This window comes from Schistocerca cancellata, chromosome 3, assembly GCF_023864275.1.
Source record: "Schistocerca cancellata isolate TAMUIC-IGC-003103 chromosome 3, iqSchCanc2.1, whole genome shotgun sequence".
Classification (NCBI taxonomy): domain Eukaryota; kingdom Metazoa; phylum Arthropoda; class Insecta; order Orthoptera; family Acrididae; genus Schistocerca; species Schistocerca cancellata.
In genome coordinates, this window is record NC_064628.1 from 764521337 (window position 1) to 764535067 (window position 13731).

The 13731-nt window shown below is 37.6% G+C and overlaps 1 protein-coding gene across 2 annotated transcripts in view; it reads right to left on the reverse strand.

The window, feature by feature from the left end:
• Positions 1–13731, reverse strand: part of LOC126175790 (sodium-coupled monocarboxylate transporter 2-like) — a 219022-nt gene that overhangs the window by 5619 nt on the left and 199672 nt on the right. For both annotated transcript variants that reach the window (XM_049922770.1, XM_049922771.1), the window contains exons 12-14: positions 10847–10933; positions 10139–10299; positions 4119–4293 (exon numbers count right to left, since the gene is read on the reverse strand). In XM_049922770.1, the coding sequence (XP_049778727.1) occupies positions 4119–4293; positions 10139–10299; positions 10847–10933 (423 nt within the window). The remainder of the gene's footprint in view (positions 1–4118; positions 4294–10138; positions 10300–10846; positions 10934–13731) is intronic.

Below are 13731 nucleotides of genomic sequence, written 5' to 3' on the forward strand. Positions count from 1 at the left end.
ACATCACTCAACTGGAGTGGCCAGCATGTTCTCCAGACATGAACCCTATCAAACATGCATGGGATGGATGGCAAAGGGCTATTTATGGATGACATGACCCACCAACCACTCTGAGGGATGTACGCCAAATCGCCATTGAGGAGGGGACAATCTGGACCAACAGGGCCTTCATGAACTTGTAGATAGTATGCCACGACGAATACAGGCAAGCATCAATGCAAGGGGACGTGCTACTGGGCATTAGAGGTACCTGTGTATATAGCAATCTGGACCACCACCTCTGAAGGTCATGCTGTATGGTGGTACAACACGCAGTGTGTGACTTTCATGAGCAATAAAAAGGGCAGAAATGATGTTTATGTTGGTCTCTGTTCCAATTTTCTGTACATGTTCCAGAACTCTCAGAACCAAGGTGATGCAAAACTTTTTTTCATGTGTGTACAAGAAATCCCAGATACAGGAACTTCAAGCCAAACATTTTCATTTTTAATAGCAATAGACAAACCACCATTCTTGGTGTCAATGGCTGTAGCTAGCTGTCAATGGCTGTAGCTAGCCGATTTTTAGCCCATGACATGGTTTAGCCAGTTTACTACAGTCAAAACAGAGGGGCCTATATATATATATATATATATATATATATATATATATATTTAAAAAGAAAGATGATGAGACTTACCCAACAAAAGCGCTGGCAGGTCGATAGACACACAAACATAAAACTCTGGCTTTCGCAACCAACGGTTGCCTCGTCAGGAAAGAGGGAAGGAGAAGGAAATATACTATTATAATTATATTCCTATTATATATATATATATATATATATATATATATATATATATATATATATATATGTGTGTGTGTGTGTGTGTGTGTGTGTGTGTTGATCTGTGTGAGAATCTAGAAAAGAAAGTGGAAGCTTCTCATTCACATTTTCATATAGAGTATGAAGAGGCAGAAAGTGTGGCAGAACTTACTGGAATTGAGCTGGAGATTCCAAGGACCATGGGGTGACAAACAAAGTGCCCTTGCTTCGAGGCAGAGAGCCCTGAAAAGTTTTTGAAATGAGGTATGTCCTGCCCACTATTCTTTCCACCCCTCCCATAGTGGTATTGTGCCATCCACTGAACCTAGACAATATACGCATCCATCCCTACACAATCCCTGCTCCCAACCCCTTACCTCGTGGCTCATATCTCTATAATAGACCTAGGTGCAAGACCTGCCCCACACATCCTCCCACCACCACCTAGCCCAGTCCTGTCACAAACATCACCTATACCATCAAAGGCAGTGCTACCTGTGAAACCAGCCATGTGATCTACAAGCTAAGCTGCAACCACTGTGCTGCATTCTATGCGGGCATGACAACCAACAAGCTGTCCGTCCACATGAGTGGCCACCAACAAACTGTGGCCAAGAAACAAGTGGACTACCCTGTTGCTGAGCACACTGCCCAACACGATATCCTTCATTTCAATGACTACTACACAGCCTGCACCATATATATCCTTCTCACCAACACCAGTTTTTCTGAATTGCACAAGTGGGAACTCTCCCTGCAATATATCCTACGTTCCCGCAACCCTCCTGGCCTCAACCTTCGTTAGTCATTGTCTTCACCCATCCAGCCCCTTCCGTTTTTCCATTCCAGCACTACACAGCCCTCATTCCACCAATGCATCCAGACTTTTTTCTTCTCTTCTTTTCCTCTATCCCCCCCCCCCCTCTCCCACCTTTCCCCTGCCCACCATCTAACTTCCCAACTGCTCCTAGCTGCCCTACCCTGTCTTCACCTCGTCTCTGTGGACTCCCCAGTAGCACTCCAAGCACTTCACTGTCTGCCGTGTGTGTGTGTGTGTGTGTGTGTGTGTGTGTGTGTGTGTGTGTGTAGGAATAGGAACTATCCTTTTCATAATACTGTTACATTCCATCCTGGATTTTCCATTGTTTGATTAAGAGAGAAATAACATTAATGAACAAGGAGAATAAAAAGAAGCAAAAATATGCAGTCTTACCACATACCAGGCAAATATCTAAAGAAATTAGCTACATATTTCATAAAATAAGAATAAAAACTGATGTTCAGACAAGTAATACAATGTTTTCCAAATATAGGACATAAATCTGACCTGACACCCCATTGCCACCAATAGGGCATACATAAAGTACAGTGCAGGGATTGCTATAAATTCTACATTGGACAAACAGGAAGAAACATGTGTCCATGACTTAAAGAACATTATAACACTGATAAAAGCAATCCTTTGATATTTGCTTCTCATTTAAGGGACGAAAAGCATGTAGTAGACAAAACAAAACAGTGTTTCTGTTCTACACAAAACAGAGGAGGGTAGATGTATGGATCTCATGGAAGAAATTGATTTTTTCATGTGGATCTCACAGAAGAAACTGATTTTTTTCAGATTATGCTAAAGATTAAATGAATAATTGAACTGAAAAACAAAAATACATTGAAAATTTTCGTGATATTGTATTACAAAGATAATACTAGTCAAAACAGAAATTTTTTGCCATTTCATGTTAGATATTCTTTGGATAACTGTGTAATGGACACTCCATGCATCTGCTTTTACATAAGTGTTATATTTTGACAACTGTTTTATGAGATGTGTGTGACACCTGTTATTAACAAAACTTTTAAAATATTATGTATATCTTACCACATTGTGTGTTGTGTATTGTATATATCTTACTGAAATTTTCAATTTTTTGCCCATGAGACTTGTCCTGTGTCCATAATGTTGTACAACAGGTACTGGAAAATTGTACTTGACTGAAATCGGTAATACATTCAAAACTAATTTATTCAGCAGTTTAACATGTACAATATGTCACTTCTGTGGCACTAACTCAACTGGTTGATCAGAGTGTTGTACAAGCATTTGTCATGAACTGCTTACTTCAATAGTAAACTGAAATCAGGAAATGGAGATTTTCTCGAAATTTGAAAATGGCTGTATATTCAGTAGGCTTGTTGTGGCATAGCAACAGCCTGAACAACCATTAGGAATTATTGGAAAAAGTGTTCCATTAATGAAAATATAACAGATGAAAAATGCAGTGACAGTTTCCAACAGCAGTGACTTCCAGTCAGCATGTGATGAAGTGCAAAACTGATTTAGAAGAAATGAACCGCTGGGCAGTTGTCAAAATGAGGAACTGATTTCAGAGATCATAGCTAGAAAAGACATTATTGATTCTGGGTGAAATAAGAATGGTAAACAGTCAAAGCCGAGAATGGTGAAGAAGAAGAAAGTGCAGAAGATGTTTCCAGTACACATGATAATATAAACAAAAGTTCTTGCATTGATGGACAGACTAAGTGAACAAAACCATACGTAGTTATTGCACCTCAGAGCATAAAATAACATTCACAAAAGAAAATATGTGAATGATTCACCAAAAGAAACTAATTGACTTATTTAAAGTAGTGGTAAAATGAGCCTACAGTTACTTGCAGATAGTGTTCTAAATAGTCGTGTTTTTTTATGCCACAGTGCAGTGCAGTATTTTATTGTGAACTACTACAGTGTTATTGTTTAGCCACGATTTCAGTCAATTTTATCTAACTGCTATATTTGTAAGTTTTTCAAATTTTTTACTTCTAATGTTCTTTAAGTTTAAATACTGTATTGTATAATATAGCAATATGTGCTTTTCCAACCCGTCATGAGTTATTAGCTTTTCCACAGTTCCCCCCTCTCCCGTGACTGCATTATATTGTTCTTACACTATAAGGAATAGGAGCAAAGTATTAAAGAAAAAGATGAAAAAAGGAATTAATGGACAAAGCAAAAGCATGCATTAGAAATATCACAGGTGTGAAATTTCAAGACAAGTGGATTCTCCATTACACACAAAAGAGGGGAAGATATTTCAGGAAGTGAGACTATTTAACAATATCACCATGGATATTGAATCAAGAAAAAGACTGCAACACTGGATGAGAAGGAAGTGAATCAAGCTTTATGTGAGTATTCCTGTTTTATTTGAGTTCCCCATGAGAATAAGTTTTTTTCATTCACTTATTTGATGTAAACTTGTGCTTACAGTGAGCTTCGTATCACACTGACACAGATATGTCTCTGACATACCTTTTGTGAAGGAAGCAACCAGTGAACTGCAGGACTAAGAAATGCTCTGTCAACATCAGCCACACGTGTTGCTCCAGTGATGAAACTTGTTATTATCCCCACAAACAGGGCAGTGGCACACCCAACCAATGTATACCACATATATGAAAGCTGGTACAGCACAAAAGCTTCAGACCTAAGGAAACAATACACATATGAATATTAGGTGTTATTATGCAACATTCTCTTACTTTTAATTGTATGTACAGTATCGGTTACTCTGAGCATAGAATGATTGCAATGGAAAATATACAAAATTTCCAATGTTTAACCGATTTGTGTTTTTTGATACATTTGCCTGAGGTAAGTGTTTAGATGTGATAAATACACCAAGAAAAATCATAATAGATGCTTTGTATCCACAGTTCATTACAATTACTTGTTTTCAGCAGACAGGCAGTTCAGAACATTGATTACAGCATTTTCATGACCTTTCACTTCATAGACAAGTTCACCAAGATCCACACAAGTTGCCTAGCAGTCAACCTGGTACTATCCATTTCAAATGCTACTGAAAAATTACATGACCATTAAAGGGGAGATGGTGGTGGTATACAGTTATTGATTGCTGGACAGTGTGCCAGTACCCTGTGTTAAACCCTAAATCTCTTAACAATGCCTCATGTAATAACTAGACCACGGATTTTTAGGTCGTAAAAAAGTGTGTTTTAGGCACCTAAAATAGGCTCCTTCAGTAGTTCATTTAGGCTATACAAAACCTAAAATAGGCTCTAATAAAAATGATGCAGAGAAATTAAAAATAAATTAAAATACACAGTGTTGACAGTATGAAATAATTTTCCCATCTGTTGTATAATGTGGAAAATCTTGCAGCCACTGCCTTATGCCTTATATGAGTAGACTTTGAACTAGCTGTTTTCGGCTTGGCGTAGTATTCTCACACTGAAACTAGAATTTATTTTGCGCTTAGAACGTCAGTAACACTTAACACGTCGGTCTCTACACAGTGCACTGATTTGTTTTCACTGGGAAAAAGCCCTTTCTTTTTTTTTTTTTTTTTTTTTTTTTTTTTTAAAAAAAATACTGCAGTGCATGGGAGCGGTAGGGGATGTACCATACTCATTGCTGGACATATGGCACCTGACAGATGGCTGCCCCTTCTGAACAAGCAAATGGAATCTACCGGTGCTTCACATGAAAACATCTCACTACCGGCAAATTATTTTCCGAACCGGAAAATTCACGTATAACACCTTTCAAGAAACAGAATAGTTTGATAGGACTGCCTGTAGACAGCAGCGAGAAAATGTGCAAAGGGCAGTAATTTAACTGTAGAGGGCGTCTACGATTAACACTGTGATTTTTTAATCCGTGCTCAGCTTAAGGCCTATGAAACCGTTTCTTTGCGAAAATACACAGCTGGCCAGAATCCAACGAACGAAATATTTTAAAATACAACATTTAGTACTCCCACGTTCGATTCTAATGTGTAACTCAAATCTTTGACTGGTTCCCATTCGCTCACTGAAGTTAAGCACCATCGCGCTCGGCACGTACTTGGATGGATGACCATTCAACTCTGCTGAGTGCTGTTGGTAGTAAAGCAAGCAAAGGAATTGTAAACAGTCTCTAATGGCCTTCACCTTCGACGAGACATAAAGCCCCAAGTTTACTTCCTTTTTCTAATCTTTGAAAACACAAGAACTCTATGTCAGATTAACGAAATAGGTACTTTTTAGGATTTTGATGCCGAAATAGGCAAAATTAGGCGTCAACGTCAAAATACGCAATTTTACATCCTATAGAAGTAACAGTATTCAGTTTAGTTAGTCATGAAACGCATAAGTACCAACTTATATGCAAATTGGAGCTTAGGAAAAAAATAGGTTTTAACCTAAAGATCCGTGATCTATTTTTTACATGCGAATAATAAAACACCTATAAAGAGTATTTGGTATTAACAGGGATAGCGATATAAAAAAATAAAAAAAGGCCGAAGTGTTAGACAAATACGAAGCATGAGCGCATATCAACTAGCCACCTTGCTGCACGCTGGGCAGAAAATATTTTTTTCCGTCTGTAGTATAGTATGTAAATACTTATATGATGAAATGGGCACTTTTTAGGACATTAAAGCCGAAATAGGCAAAAATAGGCACTAACGTCAAAATAGGCTTTTTTAGGTCCTATAGAATTAACGCTATCAAGTGTAAATAGTCATGAAATGCATAAGTACAAATTTTTATGCAAATAGAAACTCAGGAACAAAATAGGTTTTTACCTAGAATCCGCGGTCTAGTAATAACACTAATTATTGTGATTGGTGTGTCTGACCTTAAGTTCTGCAGCCCCTTGGTGTTATTTGAGAGGAGTAGGCTATGTGTTTCTTCCTCCATAGCCAGTGTTGCTTATGTACATTTGTGGGCTGGTGTTTGACTTGGAGGACACTAGTTCAAATTTTGGTACTATAAAAAAATTCTATTTACATTTTTTGGCTGACAAGTAGAGGGAAATGACCTGCATTCAATTACAAACTTCTCTGCAATGTTTCAGGGAGTGAGTGCATCTGCTCCAGATGGTGCTCACAAACATGGACCTCTTCCTACTTTCCTGCCACTGCCTCCAGCACATGCTTGTCCACCAAAAGTTGGACAGCTTATAGGGAATGCTGACTTCTTCTGCTTCTCCTTCTTCTTCTTCTTCTTCTTCTTCTCCTTCTTCTTCTTCTTCTTCTTCTTCTTCTTATCATGGCGTTACAACCCTGCAAGGGTCTTAGCCTCTTTGACAAGTTTCCTCCATTCTGCCCTCTCCAGTACAATTCTCCGCCATTTTATATCTTCTTCCACATTATCTTTCATGGCCTTTCTCACTTTCTTTTTTCCAGTTGGATTCCATTCAAAAACTTTTATAGTTGTTCATGCAGTATCCATCCTAAGAGCATGTCCAAGCCAGGCTAGTCTCCTACTTTTTACTGTTCTTACAATGTCAGCTTCTTGTCTGAGACGATCCATCTCAGTGTTTGTTTTAGATCTCCAGAAACCATTGTTGGCCTGAACTGCCCCACAGATCTTGTGCAGAACACTGTGTTCAAATATCCTGAGCAGCTACTCATCAGCACTTATTAGTGTCCGTGTTTCACATCTGTAGGTTACAACTGCCCTGATCAGTTATGACCTTTTAAATTTGATGTTTCTGTTGGTTGTTTAATAACCTACAGGTTCAACAATTTCTTAAATGCATGAAATGTATTCGCAGTTGCAAATGTGAACAACCATCAGCTGAATGATGGAATGATGACAATGAAAATTTGTGTTGGACTGGGACTCGAACACAGATTCCCCGCTTACTGTGAGTGATTGACTTACAGTCGCAGCCAGACCCAAACTTCCATATGTCATCAACCACGTAACTACAACCTGTACATGTATATCCATTATGTATATTCCCATAAAGGGGAGGCATTATTTGAAACTCACCTGCCTGGTGTTGGTGGATAAATATGATATTGCATTCATGTCTGAAGGAACTTTGGATCATAATTCAGAATAACAGAGGCATTGCAATATCGTATTTATCTGTCGAGACCGGGCAAGTCACTTTCAAGTATAATGTCTCCCCTGTACAGGAATATACAGTATGGATGTATGAGTACAGGTTGTAGACACATAGTTGACGAGATATGGAAGTTTGGGTCTGGCCTTGAGTCATGCTCGGGTAGCCAAATGGTAAGGTGACTGCTCATGATAAACAGGAAATCTGGGTTCAAGTCCCAGTCTGGTACAACTTTTCATTGTTGTAATTACATTATACAGCTGATGGTTGTCTGTGTTCACAACTGTGAATACACTTCATGTTGCCGCAATGCCTGTTCCTTTGGACATTCATATCATAATTCAGAATGACACAGGCACAGAAGTATTGTATTTCTTAAATGTGTGGAAGAATCTACTACCATTTAGGATGTGCTGTTATATTTCAGTTGACATGGAATTTGTCCTATAATATTAGATCCTAGGTAGTCCATTTACTGAATTCTCCATCCATTTGCACTGCAGCCTTGGAACCAGCAAATGTTGCTTGGATAAGTGAAACATACTTAGGTGGTAGCATCTCTGCCCTGTTAAGAATATCAAAGACCATCTTGAAGTATACACAGAGGTTATGAAGATCAATATTATTCTTATTCGCCTTTTCAAGTATTTGCCTCAGTACAAATATCTGATCAATTGTTGATCTACTAGGTCAAAATCCACACAGATACTCTCCCAGAATCCCTACTGCATTCACAATTAGCCTATTGTGGATAATAGTAGAGAGAATCTTCTATGTTACATTCAGCAGGGTAATTCCTTGGTAATTTCCATATTAATTTGGTAAGTTTGCAGATTCACTTATGGAGATCAATTCCTCGATTTTTCAACAGTTCATTCCATCAGCCAGATAATGCTGTCAGCTGTGGACTATGAGGGTGGTTTGAAAAGTTTTCAGAATCACCACAAGAGGTCAGCACTAGTGCAACAAATTGTTCACATAATATTCATTGGACTGTTGCCTGTAAACACATGCCACATCAGTGCTCTTGGAAAAGAGATTTGGTGGTGATGTGGCTCTGTTGTTGTTGCCACATAGTGATTTGTGAAGGTGGAAACAATCGAGATTCAAGCAGTGATTAAGTACTTCATAAAGAAAGGTTTGAAAGCTAAGGACATTCATGTCAATTTCCACAATATGCTGGGAGACTCTGCTCCTTCATAGTCAACTGTTGCTAAGTGGCCAAATGAGTTTAAATGTGGTCAGGAGAGCTTAGATGAAGATCCGATCAGTGGTTGGCCAAGATGTGGCACTACTCCAAAAATCATTGCAAAAATGCACAAAATGGTCATGGAGGATTGCCAATTGAAAGTGTGTGAAATTGCTCATGCTTGCCAGATGTCGTCTGAAAGGGTATATCATGTTTTAACTGAAGAACTGGAGATGAAAAAATTATCTGCAAGATGGGTGCCCTGACTCTTAATTCTGGATCAAAAACATGTGCCATCCCCATGGCAAAATTACACGAAATAAGGTATGCCACACCTGCCTTATTCACCTGATATGGCTCCGTCAGGCTTCTATCTCTTCCCAAAACTGAAAATTTTTCTTGGTGGATGAGGATTCACTTCAAACAAAGAATTGGTAACTGGAGTGGACAACTATTTTGCAGGCCTGGAGTAAAATCATTTTCGAGATGGGATCAAGGCACTGGAACATCATTGGACCAAGTGCATTAATATACAAGGAGACTACATTGAAAAATAAAAAAAAGTTTCAGTGATGTAAGTACTTTTTTTCTATTCCATTCCAAGAACTTTTCAAATCACCCTTGTAATTTGCTTCCATCTCATACTGGCAAACATGGAAATTCTTCTGCTAGACAGGCACAAAACACGTTATGTACTGTGGACTCTCAGGCATTTGTGAAACAGCAGTCTGACAGATTACTTCAGTGCAGTACTCTGAAGACAACTTCCAACTTAGCAGTCACTATTTATGGGTGACTATGACCAGCAACTGACCATCAATGATACTTACAATAATGTAGACTGCCAAGAGAGAACAAAGTTATGTAGATTTCATTGTATTAGGTATAGGACATCAAGTGCCATGCATCAAACTATACCAAAGTTATTACCGTTTGGTAACATATCCTTAATAAATGTTCTTTCTTATTATATTGTCACATCTTTGTTAGAGTGCCACCCTATCATACAAGTGTTTATTCGCAAGCTGGAAATCGGCCACCATTAAGGAACCATACATAGCAGGGAAACAATTTTCTGTTATTGTGGATGTTTGGAATGAGTCAATAGTAGCCATTCAGTTACTCCATCACAACACTTAATTTCATCCCTAGCAACTCGAAAACAGCACTACTTCATGTAATCACCAATAACAACCATCTGCATAGTAGAGATATACTTTTGATCAAGTACAAGATGTAATTTTGAACTTTAATTTCATAACAAGAGGAAAAAGACTACCTCGGCAGAGAAGCAGGTGCTACTGTTGGCATCTCAGGACACCCTGCAATTGAAGTTGGCTTGGTTTCAAAATACAAGGTGCCACCAGCAATTGCTGTTTGTGAACCTACTGAAATCCAGCCAACAAGTAACATACTTGTGATTCCACCAACCAGGGCACCCTGCAAACATATTTAAGCTGTTGTTAAATACTAATTTCACATTTTTTTTATTTTAACAACTGAAAAAAGGAAGTAATTGATTGTGGTATTAATGTGATTCCAAGTATAAACTATTAAAAACCCTGAAATGTACATTTATATTTAAAAACTGTGGAAAATAATAGCATTATTTCACAAAGGAAATTCTGTGCAGAAGTAATGTTTCAGTATAGGTGGTTTTTATATTGAAAGTCACTTTCATTTTGCTTTTTCAAAGGTGTAAAGTACTGAGCTTGTAAAATACAGGAAAATAGGAATGTGCTTCAGTCTCATTATTATAATGTTTCACAGAGCACACATAGTTCAGTCAGTCAGAATGATATCATATTCTTATAAACTTTCCTTCTGTTAATATTTGTCTTCAGTCAGTAATTTTTTTCCATTTAAGATGCACTAGTAAAAGAGCATTTTGTAAAAGAGCATTTTGTCATGACCCACATCAGCCACGCCCATTTTTCTTCAGTGTGACAATGATGAATCAGTCCTCTGGTAAGTGATGTTAACAAACCTTTCCATTTGCCCATGGAAAAAGTAGCCCCAGACTAAAGACCCCAAGCAATGGTCCTGCTGTAATTGACGATAAACTTCGGCCAGCCTGAAAATAAAATCTTCAGTTATTGGCGTTTCAATTATTTTCCTAAGAACTTCTTAAACTGTATTACAGTAGCAGAAAAATAACATAAGTAATCACAAAAATATGGGCTTCCATGTTTTTGTAACAATGAATAACTGCATCATAGAAATAAAGAAATACTCATTGTTGGGTTGAGATGAGCTCTCATATGTACGGTAATTGTAGTAATAATTTTTAAATCCTTAAATCAGATTAGATGATGGACTCTTCATTCCATGGTTCTGTAATGAGGAGATCCTTATGGCTCTGGAACACGCCAGGGTCCCTTTTTCTCCCTGATAACTGAATTAAAAGGAAAATAACTTGAATAAGAACTCCTTAAAAAAAGAACCATTTTTACTTCACACTAATTGATGAGACCCTTGTGTTAAAAATCAAAGATGGTAGAATAAATAAATAAAACCAAGCTATTAAAATAAAAAAGTTTTACTAAATACTTGCCAATCAGACTACCATGACAAAATTAAAGATGATAAAATAAATTTAAAAAAAGGAAGGAATGATAAGCAAGATAGACGTAATTACTAGACCAGCCAGAACTCATTTAGAAATATTACCAAAGGTGGGTACATTCTATTGAAGTATTAGATATTTATTTCTGAGGTTTCTTTTTCTAGAGTCTGTGTGTGTAAGTATACATAAAGAAATTGGAGATGGCTTTGGTTGCTAAGCACCAGTATGGTGTGTGATCATCCTTCACAACTACACAGGCAACACAACTTAGCAAGTTTTATGTGAGAGGATATTTGCTACTCTTTATCTTTAGACCACAACCATGACTATCAATCTGATACCTATAATATAAGTTCCAATGCAAGGTCTCAATCAAAGGTGCACATTCAATGTATGCTAGATAAATGCTGATAACTTATGATTATTATGTGAGAAAATGACTCAGTTGTTTCCCTTTGCCTTTCTTTTTATCCTTTTAATTTGGATTCCTCCTGTAATGCTTCTGTGGAGTGTATATTGTAGCACTGGTGCCTGGTGGCAGCAGATATATAGTTTTGCAAAAGCATCAGAGGTCTATCAAAGAAAATTTTTTGCTCAAAAGCTGCACATTCATATAATGATCATGGATGTTATGAAGGCAGATAGCTGTGAGTTGACAAATATGTAACCCAGGCATGGGCAACATTTGATGACCCACAGACCTGATTCACATACTTACTTAAGCTCATGGGTCAACCGTTCACATCACCTGACACAACAGCAGCGCTCCAAGTCCATAAAGTCAATACCATAGGCTCTTTAACATTAAATGTTTCAGGGTAATGCACCAATATGATGGCACTCCTTTCCCAACATGGCACACCAACAAATTATGTCTCAAAACACATGTTTTTGAGAATACACTCATTTTATATTCACTCCAGCTTCAGATGTTTACATTTATTTACACACAGTAAACATTGTTTCTTTACTTATAGTGTTTTCCATTAGCTGTCTTAGGAACTTCCATTGCAAAATTGAGCAGTGCTGTTTGTAAGGAAACAATGTTCTTGACACATAAATAAAAGTGAATGACTGAAGATAAGATGCCAGGCATCTTGAAATGTCATCATGGAAAAATAAACACATATAAAAGGAAATGACTGCAGATAATTCATTAAAAGCTACCTTCAGTTTCAACAGTTACAATGTTCTAATATACTCTCAATGGGAAAGAACTATTAATAAGTGAAAGTATGGAAAAAAAATATATGGCAATCAGAGAGGCAGTCCCAGCCGACAAGCAATTAGGAGTAACTTCACCATTTTTGGCTACAGGCAGGTCATTTGAGTGTTTCAAATTTTATATTAATATCCATAATCACTATTAGCAAGCATTTTTTAAATGTTCGTCCAATAACACTTTCAATGACTGATTGCATAGACATGGGTTGTTGTCAGCACTGACCTAGGGGCAACAATACTTCTCCATGCCCCACTTCAAGATAGTGAGGTGTTTCCCCCCACTCTCCATAGGCACATCAGCTCATCAGTCATAAATTCATGCTCAGACTGGAAATGTGTTTCTCTTTGTTGTTCAAATCCAGTGGTGGCAAAATGGCATCTGCAAACTTTCACTGGTCTGCATCATGAGCTGCCCACCCCAGGCAAGCTGAGCATCAGTGGAGATATATAAAAATGTGTCCTGGGCCAAGTGCAATGGGAGTGCCTTGCTCTTATCTCCCACAAATATCTTTTGCAGGCTGGACTGAAACCAATCATGAGTCATATGCAGCCCAAGGGCTGCTGGTTGCCCACCAGTGATCTAACCCATCATTGGAAGTCCGCACATTACATTCAGTCATTATTTAAATTTTTTAATGAAGAGAGCAAGAGAACAATTAAAGTTTTCATTTATGCAAGTGTACTATTAAAAGTTTTTCAATCCAAGGATTGAAATATTTTGTACTGTACATAATAAGCTCAGGAAGCAAAGGGGAAAATAGTAATTAAATGGTAAGAGTGTGATTTAAATAGCACTCTGACTCAGGCACTTCACATTTCGAAGACAGTACTGCTGAACAAAAATTTTAAAATGAATGTGATCCTGCATTTTAAAGGGAGTCCTCTTCAACAACATATTCAACAAAACTTGAAGGATCTGGCTACATAGAACATTTGTATTTCATATTCCTTTTGGATTTCTCCAAATTAAAGTAGGGTTGATAAGTCAACAGAAATTCACAAAATAACTGTTATTTATTGATTTTAAAATTTAGTTGCTACACTTCCCTCTCAGTTATTGTGTTCTTCAATAAATAAGAACT